Source organism: Coturnix japonica, chromosome 4, assembly GCF_001577835.2.
Source record: "Coturnix japonica isolate 7356 chromosome 4, Coturnix japonica 2.1, whole genome shotgun sequence".
In the NCBI taxonomy this organism is placed as follows: Eukaryota; Metazoa; Chordata; class Aves; order Galliformes; family Phasianidae; genus Coturnix; species Coturnix japonica.
The window spans coordinates 60,231,815-60,248,550 of NC_029519.1; the positions used below are offsets into that span (position 1 = coordinate 60,231,815).

At 40.9% G+C, this 16,736-nt stretch overlaps 2 protein-coding genes across 6 annotated transcripts in view; one reads left to right on the forward strand and one right to left on the reverse strand.

Moving 5' to 3' along the window:
- The window catches only part of CORIN (corin, serine peptidase), a 118,162-nt gene extending 115,085 nt beyond the window's left edge, over positions 1 to 3,077 (forward strand). For all 3 annotated transcript variants that reach the window (XM_015862236.2, XM_015862237.2, XM_015862238.2), the window contains one exon: positions 58 to 3,077. In XM_015862236.2, coding sequence (XP_015717722.1) covers positions 58 to 240 — 183 coding nt within the window. In that variant the 3' untranslated portion in view covers positions 241 to 3,077. The remainder of the gene's footprint in view (positions 1 to 57) is intronic.
- Positions 3,078 to 7,242: 4,165 nt separating this feature from the next.
- Positions 7,243 to 16,736, reverse strand: part of ATP10D (ATPase phospholipid transporting 10D (putative)) — a 31,931-nt gene continuing 22,437 nt past the window's right edge. For all 3 annotated transcript variants that reach the window (XM_015862353.2, XM_015862350.2, XM_015862351.2), the window contains exons 14-23: positions 16,484 to 16,610; positions 14,978 to 15,162; positions 14,048 to 14,357; positions 13,350 to 13,426; positions 12,776 to 12,901; positions 12,146 to 12,346; positions 10,546 to 10,626; positions 10,207 to 10,311; positions 8,710 to 8,897; positions 7,243 to 7,756 (exon numbers count right to left, since the gene is read on the reverse strand). In XM_015862353.2, coding sequence (XP_015717839.1) covers positions 7,408 to 7,756; positions 8,710 to 8,897; positions 10,207 to 10,311; positions 10,546 to 10,626; positions 12,146 to 12,346; positions 12,776 to 12,901; positions 13,350 to 13,426; positions 14,048 to 14,357; positions 14,978 to 15,162; positions 16,484 to 16,610 — 1,749 coding nt within the window. In that variant the 3' untranslated portion in view covers positions 7,243 to 7,407. The remainder of the gene's footprint in view (positions 7,757 to 8,709; positions 8,898 to 10,206; positions 10,312 to 10,545; positions 10,627 to 12,145; positions 12,347 to 12,775; positions 12,902 to 13,349; positions 13,427 to 14,047; positions 14,358 to 14,977; positions 15,163 to 16,483; positions 16,611 to 16,736) is intronic.

The window sequence follows — 16,736 nt, forward strand, 5'->3', positions numbered from 1 at the left end:
TTACTTCAGGAACAAGCTTTAGCTTGGTATAGCCTCTGTTTTTCTTTCATGTTTCAGGGTGACAGTGGAGGACCACTTGTGTGTGAGCAACCTGCAGGACGCTGGACTTTGTTTGGTTTAACATCCTGGGGCTCTGTCTGCTTCTCCAAGGTTTTGGGACCAGGAGTTTACAGCAATGTGTCACATTTTATTGACTGGATTGAAAAACAAATATACATCCACACCTTTCTGCTCCACTAAAGCCAGATGATAAGAACTGTGCTGATGAGCAACAGGAAAACGGAATCAAACTTCAACCCTGAAGATTTTGTAGTCCAGAAATTCTGTGAAAAGGAGTCCCAAGTTCTTTCTATTCTTGTTGTGGAGCTATGGGATATGCAGTGTATGCTCATAGTTGACCCTCTGCTGGCAAATATACTTTGGGGTAGAATTAAATAATCCCCCTTTTCTTTTTCCTTTTAACTCTTGTGCTATTCCAAGCACAGCAAAATGCTTAAGAGTCACGTTCTTACTTTGAGATATTCAAACTAAGCAGTAGCACAGAGTAGAAAAACTTTTTAAATGACCTGTTTTAATCCTATTCAATTAGTAGCACACGCATCCTCACTCACCGTCTCAAGGTGCAGACCCGGTGCATTCAGATGACGCTGGCAGGGCACAAATTCACCAGGGCCATGCCAAAGGCTGCAGATGTGAAAGAGGTGGCAGGGCTCGTGCATTCTTGCAGCACAGGGCATGGTGGTACAAGCACAGGTTCAAAGGGGCTGAGTAAACACAGTCTGTCCCTCAGGGTGGCCAATGTGGGTAGGGCACTGCAGCGTGCTGACTCTACTGCTCCGTTCTCAGATGTGTGTACGCCAGCTGGCGTACCTCTTCAGGGTGCTGCGTGGCACCAGCAGGCCAACAGATCCATAAGACTACTAGAGGCACCTGAGACCAAAGCTTTGTTTATCAGCCTCTTCAGATCATTTTTCCCAAGTTTCTATCACTTAAGTTCTCTAAAGCTCCTGTGCCTCACTGTGTCCAGGGATGCCCACTTCTTGACAGAACTACACAGAGTAGCACATCTATTAAAACTGCCCCACTAGCTTCTCTTCCCCATTTTTTTTCTTCTTATTTATAGTATGCAGACTATAAAGCATGCACTGACAACCTCTAGTCCTCTGGAAACACAGTGTTGGCAGAGCCACTGCAAAAGCTTCTGCCTCAAGAGTAAGCTAGCTCGAGTAATTGGGGAGATATGGAAGATACAGATTTAAAGTGCAAAAGATGCAGTGTGAGCAAATATGAGCTGAGAAATGAATATTTCTGAACTGAGAAATGAATATTTCTGAATTGAATGAATGAGTATTTCTGAACTGAGAAATGAATATTTTTGGGTAGGCTTCTTCTAGTATTTTGCTTAATAAGAGGGAAAAGGGCAAAAAGAAATCTATATGGTAGAAGATTTGAGTGGAATCCAAATATATATTAGAAACGTTAAGCAAAAAGTACAACAGCTTCATCAGCAAAAGCTCAATGGAGCTGCCGCTGAAGTGCTTGGTGGCAAAGTTCTCTGCACAGTGATAAGAAGCCAAGACTTGAATCCAAGAATACGGATGAAAAAAAAACCCAGCCAACAAACCCACAACACTTTACAATGGAGCTTACAGTGGAGCTTGGCATTGGTACCTTTCTAGAGCCAGAGGGGATCTGTTTCTTACTGCTGTAGATGGCGACATGCACAGCTTTTCAGGAAGCCGGAATAGGAGCAGTCAGGAAGTTGAGAGTTACAGGCTGAATTTCACTGGGGAGTAATGCATGGGTGTTCAGCCTCAGGCATACAGTTACCCTCTATGCTACCTCTGGTGTGCCCCCATGGCAGCATGCAGAACCTTGTCAGCACAATGCCTGCCGTACATGGAAACCTGCATTAGAACAGCTGATTACAGAGATTTCAGGTACAATAAGTCATGTTATAACTAACCAATGCAGCCCAGACTATTGCTTTAGTGAAAAGTTTGCCTCTTTCTTTAGTATCTTTTCCTTTAACATGTGTAACATTAGGCATACTGGACAGCAAAAAAAGAGCATTATTAATCATTACTCAGTATTTGTTGTGGGTTCTGAAAACCCTATTTAAATGACTTTTGTACTGTTTGATGCTCAGAAAGAAAACCTCCCTAGGCTTTGCTAGTTTTTACTTTTCTCGTTTTTTTTGTTTGTTTGTTTTGTTTTGTTTTGTTTTTTTCCCTAAATAAGGATTTTGCTTTTTCTATAACAAAAACACACTTTCCCCAGAGAGAAAGCTGCAGTGACTGTCTTATCCCAGTGCAGGCAGGTTGCAGGTGGAGCAGGTTAGTGCTGCCCTTGCTTCAAGTCTGTGTGAGCCACAGCCATCCCCACTGCAGCTCCCGGTGGGGCTGGGCACTTTGCAGCACAGCATAGCACAGACAGCAGTTCTGCAGGCTTGGCCTTCTAGGGGTAAGAGCAGATTGGAGCTGTTGTGAATCTAGCAGCCTCCCTGACTAGAACAAGCAGTTAGCACTTCTGAATTTAACAAAGGACTGGAGTACATAGTCGTTTTGCACAAACATTACCAATATCAAATGATAGTATGTGAAATAATAACGTGCTTTAATTGGGTTTGGCTGTCACATTTTACAAGACCAAAAGAGAGTACTGCTTAAACAAAGGGCCCACCCCGTCCTGTCTGGGGTTATGTGGAAGATGTTATAATCCAAGCTCCAGCCCACAGGGCTGTGGCTTCCCCCCACGGCTGTCTGCCACCACATTCCATGTAAAGAGGAAATTTGTAATTTTATAAATGTATTTTTATACTGCTTTTTTTCTATGTGTGCACATCAAATAGGCAAGTATATTCCTCCTGCCACTGCCTCGAGACTTTTTCATATGTGCTGCCGTAACGGCGATGACCACAACCACGCTACGTTCCTTACAAGCATAGCCTCACTGTGAGGTGACAACGCTGGTTTCACTTCTACCAAGACTGTGCAGCCAAATGGAAGCAACGTCATAAAGACAGCCAATGTGCTTCTTTCTCACTGTACTAATAAAAATTTACAATAACTTTCCTAGTAATGTCTCTGCTTCAAGTGTTTCAATCTCCCCAGAGGCTCAATGACAATATGGGAGTGTGAAGAGAGTAGTGACAAAGTTATAACTTCGGCACTAATTCCTACAAAGCAGCTTTGAAATGGTATTGACCCGCCCTTACCTGGTTTCTTATGCACCACTGACAGCTCTGCTTGCATCACAGAGTGGTGGAACAGCAGCCCACGGAGCAGTGGTGCTTTGTGCTCTCATGCTGCAGCCAGTGGCACTGGGGACAACCAGAGCTTTGGCTTAAAGAACTCAGTTCAGTTTCCCCCACAAGCAGGCCAGAGCTGGGCTGTGAAGTCACTCACTACATGAAGGCTGTGGCTGCTGCCACCTGCTAATGCTCAGTGCATTCACTGCTGCTAAAGAAAAGCAGAAAAAAAAAAGAAGGGAATTTTCTGGCAGATGAATCACAGAATCACAGAATTGTAGGGGTTGGAAGGGACCTCTAGAGATCATCGAGTCCAACCCCCCTGACAAAGCAGGTTCCCTACACCACGTCACACAGGTAGGTGTCCAGGTGGGACTTGAATATCTCCAGAGAGGGAGACTCCACCACCTCCCTGGGCAGCCTGTTCCAGTGCTATACAGATGAAATATTGCACAGCAACCTGTGAGTTAAAGTTGCTGTAAGTGTAGCACAAAGTTGGGGCTGAGGCTGAAAAATAACCAAAACATTGAACACTGTGCTCTCGTTTCTGACATCTGCCAAACACCTGTGAGATGAACTTAAAAAGCCTGCCTTCCAAATGGCAAAGTCAGGTCATGCTGTGCAGAAGCAACCAAGGGATCGTGATGTCTCCAATAATAAAAAGTAATAATAATAAACCTTCAACTGCTAAGAAGTAAAGGGAAAATGATTAACATGCACCCCCCATTTGGCACCACCTTAGGTGCAACCCATAGTGTGCTTTTGAGCCCTACATGAAGTAATCCTCCACTCAGTTAAGAAACACATCTTGCAAACCCTTCCAGCACTGAGTCACGGGGTGACTGCTTGTAAAGCCAACCAAGAGTACTGTGACGCACAGGTGAAGCAAAGGGGAGGAGGCCACTAAGGTGGCCTCAGGGCTCCCTATTGAGGGCCACTTTGTTTCACTGTGAAGCAGCTTGGCTGCCACAGCTCAAAGGATTTGAAGGATCTCGAGTACTTACATCTTTAATACGATACTGTATGGGAAACTGTTGATCACAGCCTGAACCTCTGATTAACCACCTGAGGCAAGCAATGAGTCAGCTGTGGGAGCACAGGTGAAGGTAATTCAGCTGTGCTACCGGAAGGAGTGGAGCTTGACTTCACCTCTCCTAGATCTCATTTAAGGGCTGATCACCACTAAGGCAGGATCTCTTTCTCTGGAGATTGCTCCTTTGTGGAGTTTACTGTGAGCCTTTAATGTTGGTGAGCATTTTCCATTTATCATAGATTATCTTTCTATCACAATAATCTTTCATATGAAACATCTGTTTAACCTCTGTTTACTTATTGACTGTATAACTGTACAGATATAGACATGAATTTCTAGGACTATAGAATCAGATACCTCTAAATTTGCTGATGGAAATGATGGAAACAGTCTTCTGTTACATCACTTGTTATTACAAAGGGGAAGGTGAGATAACAGAAACATCGGTATTTGACTTCCAGGGCAGGGAAGGAAGCATTGGCTTGGACTTCACTGCTTGAGCTCTTCACTGCTGGAGAACATCTGCTACAATCAGCAGGGGGAGAACTGCACCTGCCCTGGGGCACTGTAGCAGAGCACAACTCTGACATACATTGCATCCCATCCCTTGTATGATTCTACCCTGTGGAAGCTGATCTCCATGCACAACCTGCTCTCTGTTCTCCATTTTCTTCCAGGAAGCAGATAGAACCTCACAGATCCATGATGTGCAGAGGAAGCTGACATTTGCACTCAAAACACCTACAGTCCCCTCCTGGCAAGTTAACCTCAAGGCAAGGTAACCTCAGCAGTTACATCCCTTTCTATTCCCCTTAAGCTCTTCTCAGTCCAGTCCTGGGAATGACTTTCTACAACTGCAAAAAGCAGAAGACTAATATAAAATATAAAATACTAGATTGCAGTGGAAATACAAGTCACAGGCTGAACCAGTGATTGAGCACTGGTAGGAAGGCAAGGCCAACCCAGGAGGGGAGCTCAGGTGCGTGCAATACACCTGAATGACCAGAAGGTGTGGAGCCAGGATCCACCCCTTTCCAGACCTCATTTAAGAGCTGGCAATGAAGGCAAGGGTATCTTGCTGGAGATCCCTGTGTATCTGAGGCCTTCTAAAGGTGAGCAGCTTCTTTATTTTTTCTGCCTGCTGTTGTGTTTGAGCAAATCCTCACTTGCTGCAGCCTGGGATCTTGCTGCTCTGCTGTCGTTGTGCTTTCCATCACGTTTCATTGGGTAAAATATAAGAGTACACAAGCAAGTATATCAAAGCCACCTAGAGATAATAACTGTGAATCTACTTAGGCTGAACGTAATCTCCAGGAACTTGAACATTCACATTCTTTTTGAAGGTGTGCATTACATGTGTTGGAATTTACTAAAATTGTTTTGTCAGATGTTGAACCAAATTTAAAAAAACCTACAGAAACGCCTGTTGTCACTGGCTCCTTCCACTGTTTTTCTTCTAAACGCTAAACAAAAGGGTATTTTTGTTCTCACTGACTATGAGGATGGAATCTGCACTAACTACATTGTACCTTTTGAAACTTCTGGCAACACATGGTGACCTGCATCTGAAGGGACCCAGTGTGATCTCAGTATCTACCCAATGTAGGAGCAGCTGTCTCAGACCTCACAGAGTTTGTTTAAACTGTGTCAGGGATCTTAGGAGATGTGGAATATGTAATGTTGATCATTGGCATGGAAAACTCATGGTTCAATTAAAAAGCAGAGCCCTTGCTCCAAATGTGGTAACTGAAAATAAACGCAACAGATCTTGGCAATTTGAAAGCAGAAAATCTGAGAAAGAAACAGAACAAAAATTGGCTCAGTAGTAATAATTAGCTGCTACAGTTTGAGGAAATAGTTTATTTCAATCAGTGGTAACGGACACAGACGATTTCACAAATTCCTCCATAAATTGGCCTTGTAACCCTTTTGGGTAGGAAAGTAAAAAGGAGACAATAATTAGAGCCACGCTCATCTCAGTTTACACGGTGTGAAGAGCAGTGGGGAACAAGCAGAGGTAGAACATCTCCAAGATATTTACACAACAGAGCTCAAATTTGAGGCATACAAATGGTTATACCTTCTTTTGAGCAGTGTTTAAAGATACTTGTGCTGTTTAATATGAAAGCCTGGAGGAATGTGAAAACACCTGAGACTGAATAAGAGACATGCCATTAGTTACAAGCTGCTGCATCTGAAGACACACAGAAGCTTCCCACTGCCTCTTGCAAATGATTTTTCAGGGCAGGCATGAGGTTAAAAGCCTAGAGAAAAGTCAGGTAGCCAATATCCAAGCTGAGCAAGGAGAAAAAGATCAGTCAGCAGCAAATGAGATGAAACAGGGTGACAAAGTGAGGGGATATAGCAGGAGAATGAACTACCATGGAGAGCAAAAAACTGCGCAAAGATTTTCTGTTGGAATGTGAAAGTGACATGGGAATTCTGTGTCTCATCCAGGGCACTTTTCTCATGGTTTAAATAGTGTTTGGATCATGCTGAGATGGTCATGGAGAAGCTGGACTACAGTGGTTAATTACTGAATTAAAAAGATTAGAACAGTTTTGTAACAAACAAATTAAAACCACTACATCTGAGCCTTTCTGCTTGCTTCCTACCTCAGAAAGCTATGAATTCCAGGCAACACTGTGATAATAGAACAGCAATGCAAGGGAGTAACATGGCATGTGATAGAGTGAATTTTACCTGAACTGAATCTGTGGATTTGTAATTCATACCATGTCCTGTCTGTACAAGGCCTTATGCAACCTTGCATGAAAGAGAAAAGCAGTATGCAAAGTATACTGCATGAGAAAATAAAGGTCTAAATGGCTGGAGGTTTAACTTTTCAATAAATTACTGAAAAGCTGCATGAACTCAAAAGCTCTTAGGTAAATGAGCGCAACATCTAACGTGGGCTAAAAGAAAAACAAACAAAAAAACCCCGAAATCACAACATAGCATATATCAGCAGTTGTTCTTCTTGGATTTTTAATAGTTCACATTCCAACTTTGTATATTACATTAAACTATTTTGTGCACATAACAAAGAATTCAAACCTGCTTTTCATGTTAGAGAAACAGCACTGCTGTACTCTTCCAAAGTGTGTGCAGAGACTTTGGCACATCAGTTATCTGAATCAGTTCTCTTTGAATTCAGAAATGCAGTCTTTTCAGAGTTCAAGATATTTCTGTTCCCAGGCTCTTCCTCCACTAATTCTTCTCTTGAACAGGCATGAAAAGGTATTCTAGAAGCTGGCAGAACACTGTTAATGCTTTCTTCCTTTAATACAGTACCTATGGCTGAGCTGGAAGACCCAGAAGTAACCTGCAACTCCATTCTACAGCTCACAAGGCGTTCATCCTTCCATTTCTTAATTGCTTCTCTCTTTTCCTTGTGGATCAGTTTGTCCAACTGCTTGGCTTTCAACACTGGAGATGGAAACAATGTTCCTAGGAGAGCCCTCAGGAAATATCTACAAAATATGGTTCCAAATAAGCTGGTTAGAAGCAGATTCAAAACCATTCCCAAAATCAGAACTAGCACTGAAGTAAACTAAACACCATTCATTTAAACCTAAAATTGCAGCAGCCTCTGAAATACACTTTTGCTGGTGCCTTGTTGAGAACATAAATTATCATTCCAGCAACTGTACCAGAACATGTTTTAAAACAAGCATTTTCAAATGCTGATAATCATTTCAGGCACTTTCATTTCTTTTTTGTCTTTTAGCCTTGAGAAAAGATGACTGAGAGGGGATTTAATCCAGGTTTATAAATATCTGAGGTGTGAGGGCCATAGTGGTGAGGCCAGTCTCTTTTCAGTGGTATGTGGAGAGAGGACAAGGGGAAATGGACATTAGCTGGAACATAGGAAGTTCTGCACAAATATGCGCAAGAACTTCTTTACAGTGAGGGTGACGGAGCACTGGAACAGGCTGCCCAGAGGGTTGTGGAGTCTCCTTCTCTGGAGACATTCAAGACCTGCTTGGATGCCTACCTGTGTGACCTGGTGCAGAGAGCCTGCTTTGGCAGGGGTGTTGGACTTGATGATCTCTAGAGGTCCCTTCCAACCCCTACGATTCTGTAGAATGGTTTGGGTTGGAAGGGACCTTAAAGACTGCCAAATTCCACTCCTCTGCCATTGGCAGGGTTGACACCTACCAGATCAAGATGGGGCATCCATGGCTTCTCTAGGCAGCCTGATCCAATTCCTCACCACCTTCACAGCAAATAATTTCTTCCTAATACCTGATCTAAACTAATCTGTTTCAAGTTACTACCCTTTCCTCTAATCTCTAGACTCTGTTATAAAGACTATCTTCCCATCTTTTCTATAGACTCCCTTTAGGTGCCACAAGGCATCAACAAATTAAGGAAAACTTCTTTGTAAGCAGCTGCAGCTTGTGGTTATAAAACAGAAACACACCTGGGTAGCAGAGCAACACAAGTAGTCAGGAGGCACACAAGGTAAAAAACTGGATCTGCCATTTGCTTTTCCATGATCCGATAAGGATTTGATAGTGGGTTATGGGTTCTGTAGGTTGCCCCAAAAGCCAGAGCAAAAATGAAATAAAATAGGATGCTGCCGACTATAACTACTGTATGAATCCAAGTCTGCAAGTCAGAAAAGAAAATAAATCAGATCTAGGCTGTAAACAGACTCATAAATCCTGTAGGCAAAGGTATGCATGAGCATGCACAGACCCACTCTTCCTTCAAGGACAGCTTCTTATGTAACAAATGTAACAGAGTTGAAAACTGTTCAGATAGTATTTCTAACTCGGTGCAAAATGCTATCAGGAAGAACAGAACCTTCTTTCTACAGTTCATAGGTAATCCAGCTGGTTTGTTAGTTTGTTTATTTATTTATTCTGCTAAAAGCGTAGCTATCAATACATTTGTGTAAGACATCATAGTGTTATTTGCCTTAAATAACCACCTTACTCACTGGCAGCTGAGAGTGATCTCTATCAAACAGAGGTAATAGCTTTACTTGACACATCCCTTACATATGCTGCTAGAGACATTGATTGATTGACAGCACATCATTGGAGTTATGCATATAATGGTTACTACGAAAACCACACTGTCAACAGTCTGACAGCTTGCCAATGTACCAAAATGCCAAATAAAACCCATTTGTGAATTGTTTTCCTATTCAGAGTGTGGATACACTTAAGCAATGGGGTGTAGGCAGACTAAAGGCATTTGTTTAAGTGCTGCCAAGATGAATGAAAGAATCACAACTTGCCATTTTATCTATTATGATGCAATTCCAAAGATGTTTTTCAAAAATGACATAAAAAAAATCAAAAGCCATTAATATCCATTTTTAGATATCTTTAGATATCTATCTTTGTGCTGTAATATTGCTATATTCTCTTTAAAATTATGCACAATGGGCAAACGTTACCCTTGTAAAACTTTAAATTCATGCAAGCTAATGCAGATTCTATGAACAGATGCTTTGCTTTACGCGGACAAGTAAAAGTGGAATAGCATTTCCATAACATACTGGTTCTTTAGAGCCATTTCAAGCACTCAAAAAATCAATAGCTGATAATGTTTTCTATGAGAAGCAAGCTCTGGGAACTTATGGTGGCTCAAGTAGATCACTGGTTGTTTTTACCATTTGCCAAATCAAAGTGACATTCCCAAACCCACTGACACACAATAAGGCAGGATCCTTCACTATTAAATAATCCTGAGATCAGGTTTTATTAATTTTAGTCACACAAGGAGTTCTGTTGGCTACAATGACAGCTTCCTCAGGAGAGCTTATAGAAACCTATAAAGGAAATAATTCATTTCTCTCTTCTATTTACTGAGTTTTTTTTGTACTAAGCTCTGTTCCGTAAATTTTAATGAAAGCTGTATGCATACTCTGTTGAGAAATGTACTCTTCAGGAAACAAAGTACTCACCACAGATTTGCACTCAATGAGAAGATGAAACAATATTATAAAAAGTGCTGCAGTGTTTATAGGGTTTCCAAAAGAAAAAATGTCTGTGTCTGAGCCAGAGTAAGTCTGTAAAGGAAGACAGTGTAACATACAGTTAGTGTCACGTGCTTGATATGTAGTTCTAATTTACTTAAATACTGGACATAGTTGCATGCACAGTTCAACTTGGTTCCAATGACAATTCTGCTACCACATATTTGTATATGAAGAAGTACAATCAAAAACTACAATTTATTTCTAATTTGCCTGAGTTTTTAGTATGCCAAAGTGCATAAATGTATTTCATATCCAAATACTTACAAAGTAAGGCACAAAGAAGCAAGCAAGACTTTGGTAAAAAGCGTCCAGCAAGGTTATCCAAAAGGTTGAAGGCAAGTAGGCCTGTAAGAAAAGACAAACAAAGATAATGGCAATGAAACAAATTCAACAAATTGCTGCAGCTTTGTTAAGCATCCAACTGGACCTGAGGAAAGATAATCCACAGAATAACTCCAGTTGGTTTCCCCATGAAGAGACGTACCTTTATGCCACAATAGGAAAACGCACATGCAGCTAGCTGCTACAATATAAATCAGCAGCCAGGTCTGTGAGCTATAATCTTACAGCTGTTCCTCCCAGAACAGACCTGCCAAAGTCTTACCAAACTGAGCGATAAGGAAGGAGGAGAGCACTGGGACAGTGAATCACCCTCACAACTTACTATCACTGAATGCCAAGTCCCACGTTCCTCCCACCTCCGTTCCCTTCCTTTTTGTACATCTGCTTCTGTCCTTTATTTTATGCTCATTTACTCCTCTGCATGTACAGGACTATAATGTGAGCTAACTAAATTCATTAGAATGTGAAAAATCATTTTCCCCTGGTCACCTCTTCCCTCCCCTTAAAAGTGGGATGTGACATTTTCTGTTGGGAATCTCGATACAACTTTGCTGTTGTTGAGTTAAATCAGCTCCTGGAAGAAACTGATGAACGGCAGAACTAGCACAAGGAAGGTTACCTAACTACAAGGGTGAAAATAGGGAAATGGAAGAAAAGAAGGAGGAAAACAAGAAGGAATGAGTACTCCCCATTCAGTGGCAGAAAACTGATGAAACTATAGCTACATTTGCCCTGGCTTAGTTATATTCCACTCCTTCAGACAGTCAACTGAGGCATGCAGAAGCACAGTCTACTCACTCAGGATTTCCCCTCTCATTAGTAAGGAGAAATGGGTTACTCCAAAAAGCAATTCAGCCCTTTCCTGAACTGAATTTCTGTCTGAAGATGATGTGGGAAACTAGACTGCTCGTTTGCCCATGTCAGGCCAGTGCTTTAAATTACTGAAGATGAATCCAAGTTACTGTCTACACTTATAGCTTATGACATAATGGTGCAACATTATGACTTAGATTTTTTAAAACATTGCTCTTTCTTTTATTCTACACTTAATTCAAAGCAGTTATTTCACTGTGTTTCCATGCAAGAAAAGAAATGATATACTACTTAACAACTACAACCACAGAACAAGACAATACCGAGCTGAAAAAAAAAGAGAAAAATTTTGATAAATGTTTTTACAAAAAGTGAGCAGGGAAAGAGAAAAGCACTTGTATGATGCAGTAAAACTTTCCTCTCAGTTCACTGTATTCTGTTTCACCAGAACAAAGGACCAAATCCTGAGGCCTGTAACATCTACTTTATCAAAACACTGTGACTAATAAAACACCAGTCTCCTCCAACCAGGCTATTTACTTAGCAGAAAAAAAGCCCAGCCTTTATTCATGCACAGAATACAGATTTATATCTAACAGAGAAAGTGGTTTTAAACTTCATGTTTGCCTGATGTGAACCACAAAGGAAAGAAATAAATGGCAGAAAATACTGACCACTTAAATTTGCTTCAGGCAAATCATTAACCTACCACAGATTTCTGGCTCATCATGTACAGCTGTGGGATCTGAATGAGTATCTCTGCAGACACATCTTTGTCCAAGACACCATAAATGATGGGAGGCACCGATGTAAAAAGGAGATTGAAAAAAATCAAGATCCAATAGTCAGTCATTGATGTGCCTGAAAATCCACAGAAGAACTGGTACCAGAATAAGAGGTTCACGTAGGCCTGAAAAGTCAATGATGAGATGACAACATGTTACCTGTAGGCAAATGTTTTAAAAACCAAGAGGAAAATAGGCAGGTTGTAGGTCTGGTTATAGTAATCTGTGAAAAATTATGTATAATTGCTATAAAGTCCCTGCCAATACCACACCTTGAAATTATATTTGGCTAGCACACATCTTTACATTTCAAAACAGGCTACACAGCTTGTTTAAATATTCATGCTATGAGTACATTAAATAATGCCTGCTATCCACTTCTTAAACAAACTAGACAATGGCTTTCAGTTGTAAACCCAGTTGTCTGACACATGTTCTTTGCATATTTTTGAACCCATTCACACCAGAAACTAAAAAATAATATGAAGCCCCAGTAGGCCCCTCAGCACTGTCAAATAAGCAAACTGCTTTCCCTAGACAGGACAGCTACATACCACATTCTTGTAGAAGAAGTAGAGTACCATGTTGGTAAGCCTGGTATAACACCAATGACCATGGACAAGCAGCAGTTTCCTGAGATGCCTGAACTGAGAAATCGCGAAGTCACTTGCCATCACAGCCTGGGAACACACAAAAAGGAAAGCACTGATATACACAAACTGCTAACAAGCTTCAATACTGACCAGCAAAGAACTGATATGCTGGAAAGTCTTATTTTGTGGGTTTTTTTATATATACAGTGTACACGAGCCTTGCCTTATTGAGATCTGAACTCCTCTGCACAATACTTTACACCAGCAGCTCCAAAGAAATCCTCAATACTTCACGCCACAAAACAAGCAGCCAAAATACATAAAGGGGAGTTCAGTGACAGGCAGCAAGTTCTGTTATTTAGAGTTTGAATATCTGCACCCTTCAGCTTCTGAGTGCTTCCAGATACGTGCAGGGTCTTGCACACCTTCCCTCAAATACAGCAACGGGCTTTGGAGCTGCTGGGCCTCCAGAGTAAGCATTAAACAGATTTGAAATTGAATCTGATGTCACTTGTGTCTGTCTTGTACACACTACCTGCATGCCTTCTTGGCCCAAGATTCCCACGCCAGTGTCAGCTACCTGGATCATACTGACATCGTTGGCACCATCACCTACCGAGAAAAGAGAAGAAATAATAACTTAGCTCTCTTAAGTTAGCTGAAACACAACCTGGAAGCAGCTATACTGGCTATCACATTGCCATGAAGGTAACACAAATACATAGACAAATACCTAACACCACAGAAATCAGAGAAAACCTTTTTTATAGCCAGCAATGCAGCCTATGGAATACCCTACGGAAAAAAAGATTAGAGTGTAGGAGGCCTAACTGAGTTGAGCGGTATTCTTCAAATGGATATTAACTGCTCCTTTTGTTAGAATTTATTCAGTACGCTTGAACAGAAAATACAGGTGTTTTAAATCATACTCAGTCATTTCCCTTATCCCTCACTATTTTGTGGGCTGTGATGGAGAACAACAAGGAAAATCCCCTCACTTGCCCTTCATACATCACATAATGCTGTACATGACTGCTGCTGTTGTTTGTTGCTTTAGATTACCAAGTACAGACTAACTTTGTTAGCTTGAAAGACTATCATCATGTTATGCTCAAGGCAACTACTACTCAAAGGATTATCTTGTAATTTAATTTTATAACAGATATTGAGAAAAATAAAGGAGAGAAGAAATTGCCTTCTTCTCAGAGAAAAGAAGGAAACCATGAGACTCACCTACAGCTAACGTCATTGCCTTTAGCTTATTTCGCACCAGTCTGACCAGCACACTCTTCTGCAGTGGTGTGGCTTGGCAGCAGACTACAGCTCGGCATTTTTCTGTGAGCTCCAAGAAAATATTCTGCAGGTTGTCCTGAAGGACATGCTCTAAAGTCCTTCCATCAATAACCAGGCCTGCACTGAAGCCATGAGCTTGGATAGAAGGACTTGCAGAGACATTCCCAAGTTTCTGATTTCCTTTTTTTTGGTCAGAAGTGTTTTTCTGCATGCATTCTAAAATATTGTTCATCATCACAGCACAAGCATCCTAAAGACAAGAGAAAAGCACCTTACTAAACACCGTTTGTATCCTGGCTCCCTTTCCAATTTATAAAGGAAATATGCAGAAAATGCCAGTTGCTATCAATGTGTAGCATACTTCTCTCACTTTGAAGAATACAAAGGGATTCAGGCATGAGGCTGAATAACCCTTTAAAATCACAAAGGATGTAGTATAGAGGATAAAAGCAAAGCTAAATAGTGGATCATTGATTAGATTGGTTTGGGTGTTGAAAGCACTGAAACACATTAGGAAAATATTAAAAGACTACCAGAAATAAAAAAGGCATGATTGAGGTAGAATATGACAAAGTGGCACACAACATAATTTGATATCATTTTGATGGCGATAATTTCTATATTGCTAATATGCTGTGAACTCACAGCTATCAGAAATATCTAATAGAATATGATGCAGGTCAACTTTCTCACCAAATATTTTCCTCTTTCAAGTGATGATGCTGCCTTTTGTCAGATGGGAAAACAGAGAATATATATTAGTTTCCTGTACAGTCCTGTGATACTGCGTGACTATATCCCTACTTCGTTTTGGCAGAGAAAACAAAACACCCTCTTGAACACTGAAAAAAGGTATAATTTTGTACTCACTCTACTTTGTGATTTGAGCGTGAAGATTCTGTCATCTGGCTCCAGCAATTTGCAAGCATAGGCAATGTTGACAGCTGTCTCTCTCTTGTCACCTGTCAGCATCCATATTTTTATTCCTGCTTTCCGTAATGCCTGTATTGTGTCTGGAACACCATCCTGCAGGCGATCTTCAATGCCAGTGGCACCTTAATTTAGACGAGCAGATGGATTAGCACTGCAGTATTTCCAGAAGCAAGTTTGCAAGCGTGACAGGACAAGATAGTCCCCGTGCATATCCACATTCCAGAACAGACATCCTGCTACAATATGCCTGGGAATCTCCCCCTTCCTCATCTTTCTCTCTCAAAGTCCATCATATGTTATGGGTATGTGTCAATATAACTCCTTACAGTCTGTCATGGTTTTACAATTTTTGGTTATCAGTATTCCACATCATATGTTGCACTGGGAGTTAAAAACTATAGGAGAATGGAATATTTGACAGTAATATCCCGGAATACATGAAGCATGTATACCGGTATCCTAAAATGAGCTTACAAAATCATCTGCTCTGTTAATGACAAGGTAACACATCACACTAAGTAAAGCCATTGCTGAAAAGCACCAATGCCTATAATATAGTATAGGACATTTTCAGTACTAAATCATAACCTGGGGGCATGGCTTGGGCTGTGGGACACTCAGGCTAAGAAAGCTTATTAAAAAAACCCCAAACTTCAGCCACTTGCAGCTAGTGTCATTTTGACAAATAAACAATAGAATAATCCCCAGTAAAGTTTTCTCTCTTAAAAGTGTTTCTAGTGAGGGATTCTAATGAGCAATTTGTATTTTTTAAAGCAGAATGTCTTATGAGGATGGATAAGGGCCAAAAGGTCAGGCAAAGTGGTGATGCTATAGCAATTTCTGTGCCAACAAGGTCACAGAGATCATGTCCACTAGTAACCTGGAAAATGAAAATCCTTTGCTCTGCACTCTGCTTGCATTTTGATGCAAGTCAAAATAGTTTCAGAAAGGAAGATGCTGGAATTTTTTAAATGCGAGCTAATCTGACAAATACCAAGGGAAGAGAGGAAATAAACTGTTTCAGCTTGGGCACTCTAAACACTCTACGCTCCCTTCCTGAGGTATGTGATCCCTTCTTACTCCAACAGGAGCCAGTTTCACTATGCATGCAAAATTCAACAACATCATAAAATAAGTCCAGAAGTGTTTCTGTGATTAGTTGCCATCATTTCACATGCTTATTATGATGATGCTCAAAAACTCTGGTGCACACAGAAGAAAAGTAAAACATTGTGCATTACAAGCAATAGAAGATCACAAACTACCTTCAGTAGGTTTTGCAACTATAACAAACATTCATCAAGATTTATGCACATCCAGGAGTGTCAACAAATTCTAGATGTGTAGAATGCTATACATTATACAAATAGAGGTTCATACAGTGAATTCAGGTTATAACCATCATAAGGGATTTCCCGTGATTTGCAGCATTTTCTTACCTACCGAGCAAAGTTAGTTTGGTTTCAAGCCTGATGGCAGATTCCAGCAGCAGCTCCTCCCTATTGTCAATGCTGGTTTCTGCTAAAAAATGATTATTTAACCATTCTGCATATTCTTCATCACTCATCACCTACAGAGGGAAAGAAAACATGGAAGATGTGTTCAGATTTCAATTCAAATGTACTCTAAGAGCATCCCTCAGAGCCATTACTGTTATCCATTTACTAAACCTGAAGAGCAGCCCTGACAGTGCAGT